Genomic DNA, 19,307 nt, shown 5'->3' on the forward strand with positions numbered 1-19,307 from the left:
GACCTTTAAAGCCCTAAACAGCCTCGGTCCAGTATACCTGAAGGAGCGTCTCCACCCCCATCATTCTGCCCAGACGCTGAGGTCCAGCGCCGAGGGCCTTCTAGCGGTTCCCTCATTGCGAGAAGCAAAGCTACAGGGAACCAGGCAGAGGGCCTTCTCGGTAGTGGCGCCCGCCCTGTGGAACGCCCTTCCAGCAGATGTCAAAGCGATAAACAACTACCTGACATTCAGAAGAAATCTTAAGGCAGCCCTGTTCAGGGAAGTTTTTAACGTGTGATATTTTACTGTATTTTTGGTTTTTATGGAAGCCGCCCGGAGTGGTTGGGGAGGCCCAGCCAGATGGGCGGGGTATAAATAATAAATTATTATTGTTATTATTATTATTATTATTATTATTATTATTATTATTATTATTATTATTAATAGTTCCCTGGTCCCTGAGACAAGTCAAATACCCCCCTTTGTCTTTTCTGGGCTTCACCCCACTATGGGGTGGGTAGGCATTGTGATTGAGATGGTTATCCGTCTGACACTCTTGGGGCAGGATATCACCCCTGGACTTGACTACATCTCAGAGATTATGGTGGCCTCACTCACCCCTCCCTTTACACCGCACTTCCCTGGGTCCTAAATGCCATTGGAACATTGACACCAAGAGGCGTTTTCTTATCATTTCCTAAAGTTTCCCCACTGAGTCAGTACATAGATAAATTTATCAGTGAACTGCTATATTTGGTAATGTGCAGCTGAGGCTCTTTGTCTTTGCCTCCCAGTGTGGAGAGGCAAGGCTGGGGGGGGGGGCAGAGGTCTCTCACCCCTTTTCGAATTTCCCGGTAACAACTGTCAGAGATCCGAGCAAAACATGGACCATGTTTTTTAAAGGGGGGAATCCGGGGCTATGCTTAGAAACGGGGCGAGTCAAAGATCTGCCAAAAAAGCTGAAAAACATCTTCATGTATGTGAAGGCTGCGAGAGTAAATTTTAATAGCACAAGGATGGAAGACTGAAGAAACCCAACTAAAGAGTCATGGCAAGAAAAATTGATGGACTATGCAGAACTGGCAAAACTGACATACAAGCTACGGGACAAGGATAACTGACTTTAAAGATGAATGGGAACCCTTTGCTGGGCTCCTTGGCTGGCTTTGAATAAATATTCACAAACTTTTTATTGACAATAATCAGCTAAATAGTTTGAGGATCTATACAACTGCGTAACATGCAGAAAACAGCACTTTTAGAGAAATCAAAGACTGGAACTGAGGGAAGTCGGGGTGGGGGTGGGTGGGTTCTGTGGGGGGAGGGGGAAAATGGGGGGGAATAAGGATGATATGTTTCTGGATAATATGTTTTGTTTTAATTTTGAATAAAAAAGTTATTAAAAAAAAGAATAAATTGTTCCACAATGTTTAAAAAAAAAGGAAACGGGGCGCGTCGATGGGGAGGGGGGACGTGGAACACACGCGAAAAGGAACAGCCGAAAAGCTGTGGGTTCACTGGGAGGCCAAGGCTCCGCACGGGAGCGATCGGGGTCGGGGGCGCTCCGTGGCGATCGCCGCCCCGTCGCCGAGCTTGCGCCCCAAAGGCCCGATGCGTCTCGGGGAGCAGCGCGCCGGGAAAGGAGGGGGAGATCGGGGGCGATGGGCGGGCACAGCGCTTCCGCACCGGCCGGCTAGGCGAGCAGGAGCTCCGACCGGCCCTTCCGCGGCGGGCCCGGGACCGCCGCCGCTGCTCCGCGTGCGCCCCGCCGCCGCCGCCGCCCCGGGGCGCACCATGGCGCGCTGGCTCCGCGAGCGCCTGCTTTTCCGCAGCGCCAAGCCGGCGCCGCCGCAGCCGGATTACGCGGCGGGCCCCGAGCAGCCCGACCTGCTCGCTGCCTACCGGCTGCAGCGGGAGCGGGACTTCGAAGACCCCTACGCGGGCGGCGCCGCCGCCTCCTCCTCCGCGCCCGCCGCCGACCCCGACGGCCGCCGCTGCCGATCGCCCCGGAGGCGCCTCATCCGGGTGGAAGCGGCGCAGGCGGCCGAAACAGCCGCGGCCTCCGGGACCGGCGATGCGCAGGGCCAGCGAGAAAAGGTGGGGCCGCCCTCTCCGTCGGGGGGCTGCCGGGGCGGGAGCCGGAGGTGCCCCTGTTTACACGATGCTCTTTCTCCGGAGGGTGGGGTGGGAAGGGGAGGCTTTCGTTTCAGCCTCCAGCCTGGCTCTCTTTACTCGGAAGTAAGCCCCCATTGTTCTCCTCGTCCCAGCAAAACGCAAAAAGGAGCCTGGGGACGGGCGGGGCAAGACTTCTCGGCTTCGATCCCAGACACGTTTCCCCGGAGGTAAGCAGCCGGGAGCCCACTGGGGCCGACCTCCGAGTTCACGTGTATAGGACCGTGCCCTCGCCCTGCATGGACCGGAGGCCACCTCGCCAGCAGTTTTGAAACGGGTCTGCCTCCCAGTTGTTAGAATCGCAGAATTCTAGAGTTGGAAAGGGTCCCAGGGTCATTTAGTCCAACCCCTGCAAGGCAGGAATTAAAGTGGTCGTGTTCTGTTTTGCAAAGACACGTCCTTGGCTGCTCTTTTTGACTCATGGCCCTTTGGGCACTGCAGGTTACCAGGATTTGCTTATCCCCCCCGCCCCCCCGCCCCTAGATCACCTGTAGCCCATGCAATGCCCTCCAGATGTTGCTGGACTCCAACTCCCATCAGTCCCAGCCAGCATGGCCAATGGTCAGGGAGGATGGGAGTTGGAGTCCAGCAAGACCTGGAGGCCACAGGCTCCTGCCTTACCCCTGCATTAGAAAGTTACTTCTTGTGTGGCTCCTTTTTTGGGGGGGGGGTGTTATTGAGTTGTTGTTGTTGTTTATTTCGATTATACAGTAATACCTCGGGTTACAGACGCTTTGGGTTGTGTGATTTCGGGTTGCGCACCGCGCTGAACCCGGAAGTACCAGAATGTTTGCTTCCAGGTTTTGGCGCTTGTGCATGTGCAGAAACACTAAATCGTGCTTTGCACATGCACAGAAGCACCGAATCACAACCCACGCGTGCACAGATGTGCGAGTTGCAGGTTGCAAACACTGTGGGTTGCGAACGTGCCTCTCGCATGGATCATGTTCGCAACCCGAGCGTCCAGTGTATACTGGTATATTGTGGTTTTTATGTTGATCTTTTCTGTAAACCGCCCTGAGACCTTGGGGTATAGAGTGGTATATAAATTCAATAAAGAATAAGAACTCAGAAAGCCAAGCTGAATCAGGCCAGTGGCCCAATCTAGTCCACCATCCTGTTCTTCAGTGGCCAACCAGGTGCCTCTGGGAAATCGACAAGTGGATTCTGAGTGCTGTGCAACAGCGCTCTCCTGTGCAGAACCAAACCGCGAAAATGTTCTGGAAGGCCTGTAAATGCCACCTTGGTAGACAAGATAGCACTGGGACTAATTGTTAGTTGCTGCATGAATGAGTTCACATATGTTTAAGCCTTTGCTTTTCAATGTGCTCTTTGGCTTGCTTTGATGCGCTGCTGATTGGTGGGCTTGGGATGGTTAGCTAGTTGGTAGAGGGGAGGCTTCTCACACTGCCCGCCTGCCAGCTTCTCCCTTATCGGGGAGATGGGTGAGAGTCGGGGTGCCAACTTTAATAAAATATTGGGGGTAGGGGCGGTAAGCCTCGACCCACATAATTGATCACAAAACATGGCGTGTGCACGTCATTTGAATGGCAATGCCCACAAACTTTTTGGGTTAGGTGGCCCCCTCAGAAATTTATTGGGGGGAGGGGGTTGAAGGTACCTTGGCCCCTAGGAGTTGGCTCCTATGGTGAGAGTTGGGAAGGGGCCTGCAAGCCAAGGGCGAGTTAATTGGGCTGTAGATGCCAGTTTACATAGCTTGGTTTTGTATAAATAAGTCTAAATGCTTTCCCAGGTATGGAGAAGTCATGTCGACTGCTTGCTGTTTCGGTGTCTGTTCCGAGTCTGTGAAGGCAGACTCGGAACTTTATATATATATAAATTTTTCTGTTTTACAGTTTAAAATAAACATTTGACATCCTTAAGATATCAATGACTTCCTTTCTTCACGTTCCATGGTTCATTTTACATATTATAAATCCCTGCATATTTTACAAAAACTATACCAATCAGTTTTCCATTATTGCATCCATCAAAACTTACTTACGCTGTTGAATTTATCTTAATGCTGTCAGTGTTTTCAGCTGTACACAGTTATTTCCCATATATTCAGTAGATGTTTTCCAATCTTCTTTAAACATATGTTCTTCTTGTTCTCTTATATGTTATGTCTGCAAGTTGTGCATATTCTGTCAACTTAAGTTGCCATTCCTCTTTGGTTGGGACCTCACTCGTTTTCCATTTTGGGGCTAACAAAACATGGGCCGCAGTTGGTGCACACATAAATAACTTTTTCTGAACATTGCCATCACGACTATCCTCTAGGACAGTGTTTCCCAACCACTGTTCCGCGGCACACTAGTGTGCCGCGAGATGTTGCCTGGTGTGCCGCGAGATGTTGCCTGGAGGGAGGCGGGCGAGTCGGGCGGCGAGAGGCGGGGCGGCGGCGGCGAGGAGAGGCCGCCCAGCGCGGGGCTCTCGCTGTCTGCCTGCCTGGCTGCCTGCGAGCTCGGCGGGCAGCGCCTCCGTCCGCGGCGCCCGCCTCGCGGCTCTCATTCCCTGCCCCTGCCAAAGCTCACCCAGCCAAGCCGCGCTCTCCTTCATGCCTCGCTTTGCTGCCTCCTCCCCCCCCCCACCCCCAAAGCTTGGAGGTTCCCCGGCAAGGGGGAGGGGAAAAAATTGAAACTTACACTTTCGTGCGTCCCTCCCGGCGTGCCGCTGCGCGCTGACGTCACGGGGCTGTAATGGTGGTGTGCCTCGAGATTTTTTTCATCAAACAAGTGTGCCTTTGCCCAAAAAAGGTTGGGAAACACTGCTCTAGGAGGTGAAGGAAACTAGCTGCCTTGGCTTTCAGGTTCCACAGAATTATGGATTTAAAGCACAAAGCGAAAGAGCAGACATGTTACAAACAATAGGTAAAATACAATGAAACCCAGTACCAAAGTAGATGGAGCCATGGCCTGACTCTGTATAAAACAGTACTGTATTTTTCTAACTAATTGGGTCGCCTTCTCCCTTTCAGATGATGATAGTGGAGGACTACGCAGATCCATTTGATACTAGACAAGAAACTAGTTGTCAAACTGGGGAGCAGGAAAGGGTGAAAAGCGAAGGCTATATGGAACCATATGAAGCTCAGAAGTTGCTGGCTGGTAAAGTACCGTTTTGATGCTAAGTCTTCTGTGTTTCTTGACCTCCCGGATCTGGAGTCAGACTAACCTTGCAGTGTTGGATGGAAAACTTAATGATGCTCTCTGATGCAGCTTTCTCTAATCTGGGTATTTTGAACTCCGGTTCCCATCAGTCCCAGCCAGTATGGTCTGAGACTATGGGAGCTTTTGTCCAACACATCTGGAGAGAACTGGGTTGGGGAAGGCTGAGCTAGTGCAAAGACGTCTATTGAGTGTCATATATGATCTTTACAGTGGTGCCCCGCAAGACGAATGCCTCGCAAGACGGAAAACCTGCTAGACGAAAGGGTTTTCCGTTTTTGAGCTGCTTCGCAAGACGATTTTTCCTATGGGCTTGTTTTGCAAGACGAAAACGTCTTGCAAGTGTTCTGATTTTCCCCCACTTCCCCCCCTTTTTCTAAGCCGCTAATCCGCTAATAGCCTTTTAGCCGCTAATCCGCTAAGCCTCTAATAGCCGCTAAGCCTTTAATAGCCGCTAAACTGCTAAACCGCTAATAGCGCTAATCCGCTAAGCCGCTAATAGGGTTGCTTCGCAAGATGAAAAAACCGCTAGACGAAGAGACTCGCGGAACGGATTAATTTCGTCTTGCGAGGCACCACTGTATTTCATTATCTTCTATTTTCCTACACTCAGTGCTTGTTTGTTTCAACCTCATCCTTCAGTTTATTGTGTTTCCAGGTTGGCTTCTGTATGTTCATGAAGCTAGTAGAAAGTATTTAACAGAAAAAATCGCAGTAGTGGCATGCTCATTGTTCTAGCTGTGAGTTCACAATTTTGTGATATTTTCTGTTTTTTGGGATTCGAACCACCGACCTTCCGACCGGCAAGCCCAAGGCTCAGTGGCTTACACCACAGCGCCACCCCTGTCCCTTACTTACTACATTTAAATGTCATCTTTCTTCCAGTTGAGAGCCAGTGTGGTGTAGTGGTTAAGTGCGGTAGTCTCGTAATCTGGGGAACCGGGTTCGTGTCTCCGCTCCTCCACATGCAGCTGCTGGGTGACCTTGGGCTAGTCACACTTCTCTGAAGTCTCTCAGCCCCACTCACCTCACAGAGTGTTTGTTGTGGGGGAGGAAGGGAAAGGAGAATGTTAGCCGCTTTGAGACTCCTGAAGGGGAGTGAAAGGCGGGATATCAAATCCAAACTCTTCTTCTTCAGTGAACTGGAGGCAGAATAGACAGTTCCTCCCTCGCCTTTTATCCTCACAGCAACCCTGTGAGGAAGGTTAGGCTGAGATTTTGATTGATTTGGTTCGATTTGTTGTATTTTTATGCCACTTTTCATTCAAATGAATCCCAGAGCGGCTTACAAAAAATATGGGGGTGGGATGAGATGATCCTAAGGGTCCCTTCCAACTTAATGAAAGGATGAAGACATAATAAAACATAATAAAAGGTAAAGGGTAAAGGGACCCCTGACCATTAGGTCCAGTCGTGACCGACTCTGGGGTTGCAGCGCTCATCTCGCTTTACTGGCCGAGGGAGCTGGCGTAGAGCTTCCTGGTCATGTGGCCAGCATGACTAAGTCGCTTCTGGCGAACCAGAGCAGCGCATGGAAATGCTGTTTACCTTCCCACTGGAGCGGTACCTGTTTATCTATTTGCACTTTAACGTGGTTTCAAACTGCTAGGTTGGCAGGAGCAGGGACTGAGCAACAGGAGCTCACCCCGTCGCAGGGATTCGAACCACCGACCTTCTGATCGGCAAGTCCTAGGCTCTGTGGTTTAACCCACAGTGCCACCCGTGTCCCAATAAAACATAATGGAACATCACAAATACAGTGATATAAAATAAGTAACAAATCATCAAGAAAACAATTACAATCTATAAAACGCTATTAACAAAGCAGCTACTAAAAATAAGCTAAATATCGCAGTTACAACAAAACTCATGTGATTAACAAATCAATACGGCATTTATAATCTATAAAACCATATTATCAACAGTAACAAAACAGCAACTTAAAAATAAAATAAAAAGCTGAGCGCTGTTAAATTCATACGCACACTCTCCCTGCCCCCATGACTGATAATCTTTCACTCCAGTGAAAGATTGGGTGGCTGCCAAAAGTTGCCACAGGGAGCTTCATGGCTGAGTGAATGTGGATTCCTCAAGTCCTGTTCTGATGCAACACCAGAAATGTGCATTAAAAATAAAAACAAACCCGGAAGGAGGCAGTCCTGTTCTGGAAGAAATTCTCTTCCTTCTCTTCCTCCTCCTAACCATGTCACTTAACAGTTGCCCCAAATATGAAAGTTAAATTATGGTCACTGCTGTCTCTGCCTGTCACTGCATACGAAAAGCAACCTGCAGCAGTTCAGACTGGCAGTATTTTGCAGGAGGGGCTCAAATGTATACTTGAACTGTAGGTTTGGGAAATTCAAGTGGATTGAAGTGCTCTGTTACCTTAGTGGAACAAATCCACTTTTAAAAAAAGCAGCAACTTTGGCTAGTCTCCTTAAAAAAGCTCAAAAACTTAGGGCAATCTGCTAATAAAAGTTCCGCCCCAGATGCCAGCCAGGGTTGCTACGAATTGTCAGTAGGAAGGTGTGCAAACAGTGCAAATAAATCAGGATGGATACAGGCGGAATTCCAGTTGTGGTATAACTGCCCCATAAACAAATCAGAAGGAAGGCTCAATAAAGACTTGAATGGCCTCCAAACACCACGTATGCTTTGTGCAATCAATGAATATTCAGTATTCAACAGGTCACTGGAGGAGCCATTAATTCAAGTGTGCTTTTTTTTTTTTAAATGATATTTATTAAGCATTTTAAAATTACAGAAAAAACAAAGAAACAAAGAAGAAAAGGAAAAAAAAAACAAACAAGGGAAAAACAAACAGCAATCAAACAATAAAAATCAAAAGCAAAAAGCAAAAGCAAAACACATAACACATCAAAATCAAAAAACAAAAATAAACCACAAAAATTTAAAAACAGATCCAATATTCTCAAATCCTTAACTGTCATTACCTTATTTCATCGACCTCCTCACGCCTCCCTTTTTTGTATTCTAGTTATTAATTATCACAGCAAATCCTTCCCATTTTTCATAATATTCTGTCATTAAATTACCTTAATCTATTTTAACCTTATCTTACTATAAAAAACCCTATAACTTAATGCTTAAATCTTATTTATACCAATTTCTCATAACCATAACATATTCTTGCATAGTTCTTTTTATCATTTCTGCTAAAGCCAAATAATTGAAAGATCTTGAAAGATCTACATTGGCTCCCAGTACGTTTCCGAGCACAATTCAAAGTGCTGGTGTTGACCTTTAAAGCCCTAAACGGCCTCGGCCCAGTATACCTGAAGGAGCGTCTCCACCCCCATCGTTCTGCCCGGACGCTGAGGTCCAGCGCCGAGGGCCTTCTGGCGGTTCCCTCATTGCGAGAAGCAAAGCTACAGGGAACCAGGCAGAGGGCCTTTTCGGTAGTGGCGCCCGCCCTGTGGAACGCCCTCCCATCAGATGTCAAAACGATAAACAACTAGCTGACATTCAGAAGACATCTTAAGGCAGCCCTGTTCAGGGAAGTTTTTAATGTATGATATTTTAGTTTTTTTTGGTTTCTATGGAAGCCGCCCAGAGTGACTGGGGAAACCCAGCCAGATGGGCGGGGTACAAATAATAATAATAATAATAATAATAATAATAATAATAATAATAATAATAATAATAATTATTATTATTATTTCGTTCCAACATTTTTCTAATACTCATAAATTTTACAAAACAATCCTAAATATTTTTTTTAAAAAAACTTTCTTCCAATCTTCATCCAACGTCTCTTCCTCCTGGTCCCGGGTTTTGTCAGTCCTTTCTATCCCATCCATCTAGTTCATTAACCTGGTAATCTTATGTCCGAGGCCCTTAAGTCTCTTCCATGTCCCTTCCGCAGATCTTCTTCATATTTATACCTGTACTTTACTTTGTCTCCTGGTCCTTTCACTCGTGGAAACTCCAACTTGACAGTATTTTTGTCCCTTCTCGACAGATCAGCCCCTTTTCCATAGTCCACACTGAGCTCCATGTGGTATTTAAAAGCATGTTTCAAGGTCCCTCCAGAGTTGAGGACCCCCACAACCCCAAACTCCTCACGGCCCATTGCCAGACTTGGAAAGTCAAGACATCCCTGCATAGGGGGGTCTATCCAGCCTCCCATCTCCAAGCCAAACAAAACTCTATCTCTCCAAATCTGGCTTTTTCCAAGTTCATTTGTCAGATCTAACAACTCATGTTCCTGCTGGGCCACAGCTCCCTCCATCTCTGCCACCCGAGGTCCCGCAACAACCTCCTCCCTCATCTGATCTGTCAGAGCACACTCCTGAGTTGATTCCTGGGTGGGCTCTATATAGATACCCACTACCTGTCCAAAATTTCTAATTGCAACAGTCATCAAATCCGTCTTCTCATGTAACTGTTCCAATAAAACACTTGTCTTGCAGAGCCTCTGAATACATTGTTATGCAAGGTCAGAAGTCTGTTCCCACGATCTTAATCTGTTTGCAGCTGTGAAGCTCCCCAGTTCAAATTTAATAACAGTTTCACAAGCTCCCTCTAGGGGAAGAACTTCTATTTGTATCAATCTCTTTTCTTTCTTTTTTTTTTAACAGCAGATCTAACAACAAAGTTTCCTTTTTCAGATATTTTGTCAATATTTGTTCCTTTAAAATGCGAAAGAGAACAATGGAATCACTATGTTTCTCTTCTTTTAACTGTCTGTCAGAAACATTTGTCTATAGTCAATGAACTTCCCAAAAACGTCTGTCCTGACACCCCACTCCCAGGTTCAAGACGGTGGAAAATTACTTTTCTTTACACTCTCTTCTGCAGGTTTAAACAATCCGGAAAAAATCCCCCCTCTTCTCCTGCTTCCGAAGGGGGTTCAGTAGTTTTAGATGATGAAAGTTGATCCTTTACAAACGATTTTCTAAACTCTAGTTTGCCATGTCTTTCCTTTAATCTATCTACAAGAAACGGAAGGCTGATTTCCTGTTTAGACCTTCCCGCTTCAGTGCCAAATTAAGAGGAATTTCTTAATCCAATTTTCCGTTCTACTCACAGACGTTGTTTAAATTCCAATTGTCCAAATTTGATCTGCTCACGGGTAGTTGTTTTTGTAGCCAAATTGTCCCAGGAAAAAGGTAGCGCTCTCCGGCAACGGCTGTGCGACTTCGCTCCATGGAAGAAGCAGTTGACTCTCAGCACCGCGCCACTAGCCCCTCTTCGCTCCGGAGCCCGTAATTGGGTTCCTTTACGAATTGGGGGGGCACGAAAGGTGCCCGCCGAGTCCCATGGTCACAGGCTTCATCCGCCTGTGATTTTTTAAAGGGTCCCCGCTTCGCCGTAGCAGAACAGACCCGTTTTCCGTGGAGCCAGTCCCTCCGGATCAGAGGGAATCCGCCATTACCGATGGCGCCACCCCGGAAGTCTAATTCAAGTGTGCTATAAGGAACTGGGTAGTTTCTAAATGGACATGTGAAATCCCAGAGGTGCAAATCTGGAATCCAGGGAGGGATAACAACAACAACAATTTATTCTTTATACCCTGCCCATCTACCTGGGTTTCCCCAGCCACTGTGGGCGGCTTCTAACAAAGTATTAAAGTACAGTGGTCTGTTAAACATTAAAAGCTTACCTAAACAAGGCTGCCTTCAGATGTCTTCTAAAAGTCTGGTAGTTGTTGTTCTCTTTGACATCTGGGGGGGGGGAGGGCGTTCCACAGGGAGGGCGCCACTACCAAGAAGGCCCTCTGCCTGGTTTCCTGTAGCTTTGCTTCTCAGAGTGAGGGAACCGCCAGAAGGCCCTCGGCGCTGGATCTCAGTGTCCGGGCAGAACGATGGGGGTGGAGATGCTCCGTCAGGTATACTGGGCCGAGGCCGTTTAGGGCTTTAAAGGTCAGCACCAACACTTTGAATTGTGCTTGGAACTGTGCTTGGATATTAAAATGGCCTTGCATTTTAAGCAGTAGCCATAAGAAGCGAGAAAGAATGGCATGCAAACAAGTGCATGGAAACTCATGCAGACACAGGAGTGGTCTGGGGCACTCTATGCCTTCTCTGTGCCCTGCAAAAAGATGCCGCAAACTGCTGCAGGAGGGAGCGAGCTCTCTGTCCCTCTTCTGCCAACTCCCAGCAGGCAGGTAAAATTCTTTTGCAGGCTAGTAACTATTTGCAAGCCTGCTTTAAAGTGAAATCTTTCCTTCTTTGCTACCAGAGATCCAGAAAACCGGCTCCAACGATGCGCTACCTGCTCAAAAACCTCTGCACTTATATGACATTCCCTATGAAGCACCTGAGAACTGCATGGACCCTGACCTGCAGCAACCACCTGGCGTGCAGTGCCGATACTCGTGGCTGCCGGAAGACGATGAGCGGCCACCGGAGGAATATGATCAGCCCTGGGAGTGGAAAAAGGAGCGTATCTCCAGGGTATTTGCAGGCAAGTAGCCAAAGGGAGCATTGGCACAGGGACTTTTTTGGTTTGGGGATAGGTGGGATTAGGCAGGCATAAGACAAAAGACAGGGAGCCAGGATGGAATTTCAATTCAGCTCTCATTTAAAGGCGAACCTACCAAATTTACACTTCTGAAACAATAGGCAAACTGAGACACAGCTGTTTTTCAAACTTATTTGAGGTAATGCAGTTCTGCAGCCACGTAACATGTACAAAAATGCAAATGGCAGGGCAAAGCAGGCATATGAATGCACATATTACTGAAACGACATACCAAATGCATTATATTAGGGAATCTTGCTGTGGAAAATGCGTATATTAGGCAAAATTGCATACAAAAGTATGTGTATTAGGAGAAATCCACACTAAAATTCTGATGAATTTTTACAAGGACTTCCCAAAAGATCACAAATTTATATGGAAATGTAGCAAACTGAACGTAAGATTGGAAACCTGACAAACCCTGAGAAACTGAATATGACAGATTTGCCTGTCCCTAACAGAATCTGCTTTATTTATGTTTTCGTGGTGGGATGGAGAGCCAAGCTAAAAGTTAAACCAGCCTTCTGCAGTTTGGTGCGCATCAGATGTTTTGGAGTGCAGCTTCCATTATCCCCGATGGTTGGCCATTCCATCACTTTGCCTGGGTGTCTGGATGTCTTAATGTCTTTTTTATGTTGCTGTGGGGACTGACAGGTTGATCTGAGCACCTCTTTGGGAGGGGCTTTAAGCCCTTTCTGCTCCCTGGGAATATCTAGCCAGCCTCCCTCCAGAATTCTTTCTTTTCTCTCCTAATGATCCGTCCAGTTGAAATCGAAGGAATTCAGGAGCTGCCATGGCCCCCGCCCGTTGGCCAGCTAGACAGCGCTGCGAACCACATGGATGCTGAGGGACCACCCACTCTTCAGAGCATCAGCGCCAGATGCCTGCCGGCTGATGCTCCGCCAAGCCTCCAGGATACCAGCGCCAGCCTCCAGGACCCTGAAGCTCTGGCCAGACCCCTGGATGTCAGTAGTGGGTATCCACAAACCACACAATCTTTGGGATGGGAATATGGATGTTTCAACCATTGAGATAATATAAGTAGAGCAATTGCTGACAGCAATTGCTCCACAGACATGCAAGACAACACAGGGTCCCACAAATCTCTTCTTATTATCTTGTATTTAAAGATAAAGTTCCTAGACCTCATGATGAATCTGAAAAATGGGCAGCTCCTACTTCAAAGGCTAAGGGCTACACAGCACAGTTATGTGACTGACACTTTCTACTGGACTCTGTTTTATGCTTTTAAGGGAAGTAGCCACAGGGGGCATCGGTTTGCAGGGAGGAATGCGAGGAGCCATTGAACCCTTTTCTGGCCAGCAATTTGTCCACTCAAAATTGCCTCCTCACGAGTTGGTCGACTCATTCCATGGTAGAAAGCATTAGTGGTCCCCACATCCTTTCCCCGCTGAGAAGCAAAGCTGCTGGAGGGATATGTGGTTTTAGAGTGGCTGGCAGTGAAAGATTTAAAGAGCCCTCGTCTCCCTAACCCTCTAGCTCCCTGAAGTTGCTTTTTCATTTTTTAAAACACACCAAACCCGCGGGGTGGGGGGGGAGGAATCATGGAAGTAGACAAAACATGTTTTGGCCCTGAGATACTAAAAAAGGTGAGGATGGGGCCTCCAGTGATCAGGGGGTAGATTTCCTGCTTGCAGTGAATCAGACTACATAACAGGCCTTGTGGTGCAACCCTGTGCACGCTTACTCAGAAGCAAGCCCCATAGTGTTCAGTGGGGTTTTGTTGTTGTTGTTTAGTCGTTTAGTCGTGTCCGACTCTTCGTGACCCCATGGACCAGGGAATGCCAGGCACTCCTGTCTTCCACTGCCTCCCGCAGTTTGGTCAAACTCATGTTAGTAGCTTCGAGAACACTGTCCAACCATCTCGTCCCTGTCTTCCCCTTCTACTTGTGCCCTCAACCTTTCCCAACATCAGGACAGCATTTTATTAGCTCAATTCCTTTGCATGTTTACCGGATAGCCCTGCCATGTGATCTCCTGTCACTTTTTTCCACCTCCACCTTCTTCCTTTTTTGTCTCACGCCCTGATGCTGCACTATAAATTCAGGGCTCCCAGGTTTCTTGCGCTCTTCCCCAATCTGTTATCCTGCTTTCTGAGTCGCTCTTGTTCTGCACCTTGGGACCTGCCACCACGTGTTCCTTGTTTCATGCACACTCATGTGTTTCTGCCCCAAGGCAAGGGAGCTGTCAAGAACCAGCCTTGCCCAGAGAAGAGGAGTAGCGCATGCTGGCTGAGCATGGAGCACGGGTTAGCTTTCGGTGAACGCGTCAATCCCACTTTGCCGCTGGAGAGCCAAGCGTAAGTAGCTTGAGCGTAGGAGAAGAGGCTGGGACAGGGACACTGGCAATCTTTATTGCATGTTTAATCACACACCAGGCCACCGACAACACCACATACTTGACCCCGTCCACCTTCCTCTCCTGAGTTTTGTGTGGTAGGAATACAACACTTTCAGCAAAACCCTGCTTTGGCCATTTCTGTTGACAGAGACACCAAGCCAATGTCCCGCCCCAGAACTCGTCCTGGGCCTCTTAGCCAATAAGCAGCGACTGATGATCACAATCTGGACAAAAATGGCAGTAGTGAAACGAGCTCAAAAAAAGAGATCCGTGACTCTTTGAAGGACTAAGGTTCATAGTGGCATCCATTTTTGTGTGGATAAAACCCATTTCATCAGATGCTGTGGGGCAGATTAGAGTGGGGCTTCAAATAACAGTTGGGAGTGTAAAGTGAGCTCCTGCATGTTCCTGTGCTGTGCTTTGAAGTCTCGACAACTGGAGCTTCAAAGTGCAGCATCGCTTGACATCATAGTGACATCAGGGGATTGGCAAGTGGACAGGGGGCCTCCCACCTCTCACATTTGGTTCAGCATGGGTGGAGAGATAAGGCCAGTAAAGGCTCCCCAGACCCATATAATAGAAGAACAATAGCCATACACAACAGCAACAACGGGTGATTTTCCCACCCGTCTTAGCTTTGTTGTGCTAATTTAACATCCACAGCCGGGGGAGAGAACCTTTGTTCCAACTGAGTCCTAAGCCCACTCCGTCAATTTTAGTTGTGCATTGTAGATCATGAGTTTCATTCTGGAGCCTCCCTTTGAATCTTTCTGAAGTGACAAAGGTGGTTCCTAATCCAGGCTGAAAACCTTCAGGTGTCTTCTATTTATATGGCTCCTTGTGGAGAAATTCATGCCTTGGTATGTAGGTGCGTGTGGACCACAAACTATTATTATTTAGTTTATTTTAAAATTAGGTTAGTATCTCACGTCTCCAGCTGAAGGTTCCTGATGGACCTCTCTATAAGGGTATGAGTGGATGACTTCCTTTCTCCTCTACAGGTGGTATCATGGGACCTTGAGCCGAGTGGGTGCCGAGGGGCTACTGCGACTTTGCAGAGAAGCCAGTTACCTGGTGCGGAACAGCGAGAGCAGCCATGATGCCTTCTCCCTCTCCCTGAAGTGAGTGTGTGAGCATTGAGGATTCTGTATGCATCGTACTGTTCTGAACTGACTAAAGTAGTTCATGGAGTTTCACTGGGAAAGCCTGGCAGGGGTTCAGGGAGCATTAGGATGAAGTAAATGGGGCCGTGCAACAAAAAGGTTGCAATCTGGAACTTGCTAAAGTTAAGCAGGTCTCGGTGTGGTTGGTAGGTTGATGGGAGACCATCCGGAAAGAATAGTAAGTGGAAGGGGAGTGTAATTTGAGTGGTTAATATGCATTAGAACTGCACATTCGCCAGACCTCATGGAGAATCTGCACATAAACCATCCATGAAGAGGGGAATGTGCACATTTTTCGGTCAATATACATACTCTCAAACTGGCATGGGTAAACGCATGGGCAGGCAAACTAAGGTCCGGGGCCAGATCTGGCCCAATTGCCTTCTAAATCTGGCCCGCGGACGGTCCAGGAATCAGTGTGTTTTTACATGAGTAGAATGTGCCCTTTTATTTAAAATGCATCTCTGGGTTATTTGTGGGGCATAGGAATTCGTTCATTTTTCCCCTTCAAAATATAGTCCAGCCCCCCACAAGGTCTGAGGGACTGTGGACCATCTCCCTGCTGAAAAAGTTTGCTGACCCCAGGGTAAATGTACATATCGTGGATGAATTTTGTACATTCTTTGGGTACGCATAATCTCCAACAAGCCTTGGGGAATGTGCATATATATCAAACGTCTTCTGTACATTTTCTAGGCGATATGCACATTTTCTGGTCAGGATGCTTAGTCTCCAAGAATCTTGCCTCTTTTACAGAAATATGCAATCTGCACCTCTGGTCTGCTTCCTGCCCACTGCTTAATATTTCAGAGCCCACGTTACACTCTCCCACTGAGCAGCAGGGAGAAGGGATGGAGCTCCATATAAAGATCCAATCCCCTTTCCCCCACCGAGCTACACAAGAGGATTTTGATGGAAATTCCCTATCCCATGCTGCTTTTAAGCTTAGGAGAAAGCTCAATACATGGGGGTCAATCAGCACTGGAATTTCAGGGAGAGGGGAGGATTTAACCAGCTGAGAGAGGGCTACCCAGCAGGGAAAAGAGGGCTGGAAGAGAAAGAGGCCCAGGACCTCTGATCCAACCCACTGCTGACCCACCCACCTACCATTCCTTCCCCTAGGAGCAGCCAAGGCTTCCTTCACATGAAGCTCTTGCAGACTGAAGACCACAAGTTTGTCCTGGGCCAGCACAGCCCTCCGTTTGACAACGTCCCTGAGATCATCCACCACTACGCCAGCCACAAGCTGCCCATCCAGGGAGCAGAGCACATGTCCCTGCTCTATCCCGTCACCACGCAACCCTCCAGTTGCCTTGCAGCTGAGCAGTGACTTCTTGCGGAGGACGGGTGAGCGTTGGACAAGAGCAGAACATTTTTGGATTGGAGTTGCTTGCATGGATTGGAAGAGGAGGCGTCCAAGCTGAGGCTGGAAGGCACAGGCCACCCAAACGGACCTCGGAAGTGTTCCTTCCTCAGCTCTGCATCTGCAGGAGAAACCAGGCTTTTTGCATCTTGGGACTCCAAGCCCTCCTCGCTGGGTGCCAGTTAACTCTCTTGACATCTTCAGGGCAGGCCCCCCAAAGTAGGAGAAAACCAGTTCTCAGGGAGGAGGACTTGGAATTACAAAACTGGGTGGCACCTCGAGTGTGAAGGAGTCTAACCACCTACACCATTATTCCCATCTGACTCCTTTGGGGCCACTTCCAGCAGGCCTGTTTGCCACATGTTGCCTGCACATCGCAGATCAAGCATTCATATCATTCAACGTCACATGAAGCATGGTACTGTTCTGTGGAGATAGCTTTCCTGTTTTGACTGAGAGTTGTAAAGGGACGAGAGATCAAGAGAGGGAGCCTGCAAATGGGCCAACCAGCCACCAACTTCCTCTTGGTTTCACAACTTGCTGACTCCGCTCTCTCTATTTTGACCTCTATCTGCGGCAGCTTCAAAGCTGGTAGTTTCCTGCAAGCAGACGAAACTATCCATGGGATTTCTGACTGGTTGCTGTTCAATAGGATCTGCCTTTCCCCCGAATGGAGTTGTCTCTCCTGATGTTACTTCATCGGTCAAATCCAGGTCTCTGTCCTCAGTCATGTGAGCAGCCTGCCTTCAGCCAGCTCTCCCGATGACTGGACCTCATCATCTTCCAAAAGGCCCCATCAGCCAGCCTCCAGGCAGAGATTCACTGAACTGAGAAGACAAAAAGAATGGATGACAAGAAAGATAGAGGAACTAGAGCTCGGTGCAAAGGCATGCCGAAGGTCCCAGGCTGAATTTTGGGCATCTCCAACTGAAATGATCAGATGGGGCAAGGGACAGGAAAGTCCTGTGTTTCAGATCTTAGAGAACCACTACCACTTGTGGTAGACAGTGGCGTGGACCAAAAGGAATGGGTAGTCTGACCTGGTACAAGGCAGCTTCTTATGTCCCTATGGTGGGAGGATTTGCATGTGTCAGGATCCCTTGTGTAATGAGTTTACCCAGGATGCATTGTGAAACCCTCATTTGGTACTAGTCAGATGGTCTTTTGTTTCTAGCTCCTTCAAATAAAAAACAAATGACATGGCATGCCTTGATTGCTGCTGTCCTCTGCACCGTCAACAGTAAACAGGGGCACTCAGAGCTTATCTTTGCGCTCTCCCCTTGCCCCAGACTCCTCTAATTTTTTGTGCTTAATTTGCTAGCCGTTGAGAATGCCTGAATGATCTCTCTCATGCTTACAGTTGTACCATCTAGTTCTTATTGCTGAAAGCGTAGGGCTTATTATTTAACTTATTCAGTAAATTTCTGGATTTGTGCAAAACTTCCAGAGGGGCATATCATAACGAGAAATCCTGTGAGGTCTTTGTTTTCAGTGTGTTGTTTGCTTTGCGGCCTTGTGGGTTACGTTGCTACCACCTGCTGGACATGTGGATGGTGTGAATCTGGTTACACTCATGGCTGTGGTCAAGACTTGGCAGCACATCTTCACGCAGCATCCCTGTTACTTGGGCTTGTTAGTTCCACTAAGGCCTGCCTTCTCCTGTGCCTTTTAAATCTACTTAGAGCCTGACAGGCGGTTGCTATACCTGCCCGTTGATCTCTGAGGGCTTCAGCACATATTATGGTGCTACCAGCAAATCACTCCCTCTCATTGCAAACTCAGGATTGCATCAAAAAAGGGGAAGGATAAAACAAACTCCCTGCAGATGTTCTTTCTCTAGCGGAGTTGGCTTTCCCCAGGTCACGTTGTTCTTCGGGTGGGCGTGTGTGCAAGTGACCCATGTTCCTCTTTCCTGTGCCCAAAAACCAAAATGGTCTTTTCTCCTGCCACTGCAGTCTCTGGGTGACTTTCACATCTTTGCTGACAAAGAGTGACTTTCAGCTACGGGGAGGACATTGAGACCCATTTGTACTCTGCAGTCCACATGCTCTGCTCATTGTTCTGCATTGGCTTCTTCCCTCCCTCCCTCCCTCAAGACTGAAAGGGATTGCAGGATCATTCAGTATGGGATAGCTCCATGGGAGCATGAATCATGGCTCAGCGAATCATAGAACTGTAGAGCTGGCAGGGACCTCGAGGGTCCAGCCCCCTGCAAGGCAGGGATCGACTTTGTGCTTTGCTTGTAGGATGGCACTAGTTTCAGTCTGCAGTTAAAAGGAGCAAGTAATTTAAAAAACCGCTGCTAGTCTTCTGGAGATGCAACATCAGAGCAGGAAATGGTTTATTATTTAGTTTATACCATCTGGGGTGGGATAGCTGCCATCTAGACATTTCTGTCTTGGGCACCAAAATGGTGTGGGCCATCTGTGCCCATCTGTAACCGAATGTGTGCCCAGGTCCAGTATGTGTGTCTGCCACTGACTCACAAATTGTCTCTCTCTCATCCGCCTACCAGTTACAGGTAGGGAGCCGTGTTGGTCTGCCGTAGTTGAAACAAACAAACAAACAAAATCCTTCCAGTTGCACCTTAGAGACCAACTAAGTTTGTTTGTG

At 47.9% G+C, this 19,307-nt stretch overlaps 1 protein-coding gene across 1 annotated transcript; it reads left to right on the forward strand.

Moving 5' to 3' along the window:
- Window positions 1-1,770: 1,770 nt before the first annotated feature.
- LOC308572838 (SH2 domain-containing adapter protein F-like) lies at window positions 1,771-17,897 on the forward strand. Its single transcript, XM_081169279.1, has 7 exons — window positions 1,771-2,076; window positions 5,132-5,261; window positions 11,526-11,750; window positions 12,573-12,779; window positions 14,004-14,127; window positions 15,170-15,289; window positions 16,454-17,897. The coding sequence occupies exons 1-7, from the start codon at window positions 1,774-1,776 to the stop codon at window positions 16,659-16,661; spliced, it is 1,317 nt and encodes a 438-aa protein (XP_081025405.1). The 5' UTR covers window positions 1,771-1,773; the 3' UTR covers window positions 16,662-17,897.
- Window positions 17,898-19,307: the final 1,410 nt, after the last annotated feature.

This window comes from Podarcis bocagei (assembly GCF_964188305.1).
Source record: "Podarcis bocagei genome assembly, chromosome: 14".
In the NCBI taxonomy this organism is placed as follows: domain Eukaryota; kingdom Metazoa; phylum Chordata; class Lepidosauria; order Squamata; family Lacertidae; genus Podarcis; species Podarcis bocagei.

What these genes read in the sequence shown, in the direction of transcription:
- LOC308572838 (XM_081169279.1), top strand. Translation starts at nt 1,774, where the DNA reads ATGGCGCGCTGGCTCCGCGAGCGCCTGCTTTTCCGCAGCGCCAAGCCG. An exon ending in CGCAGGGCCAGCGAGAAAAG is followed by an intron (nt 2,077 to 5,131) that starts GTGGGGCCGCCC and finishes TCTCCCTTTCAG; the next exon opens with ATGATGATAGTGGAGGACTA. An exon ending in TTGCCGCTGGAGAGCCAAGC is followed by an intron (nt 14,128 to 15,169) that starts GTAAGTAGCTTG and finishes TCTCCTCTACAG; the next exon opens with GTGGTATCATGGGACCTTGA.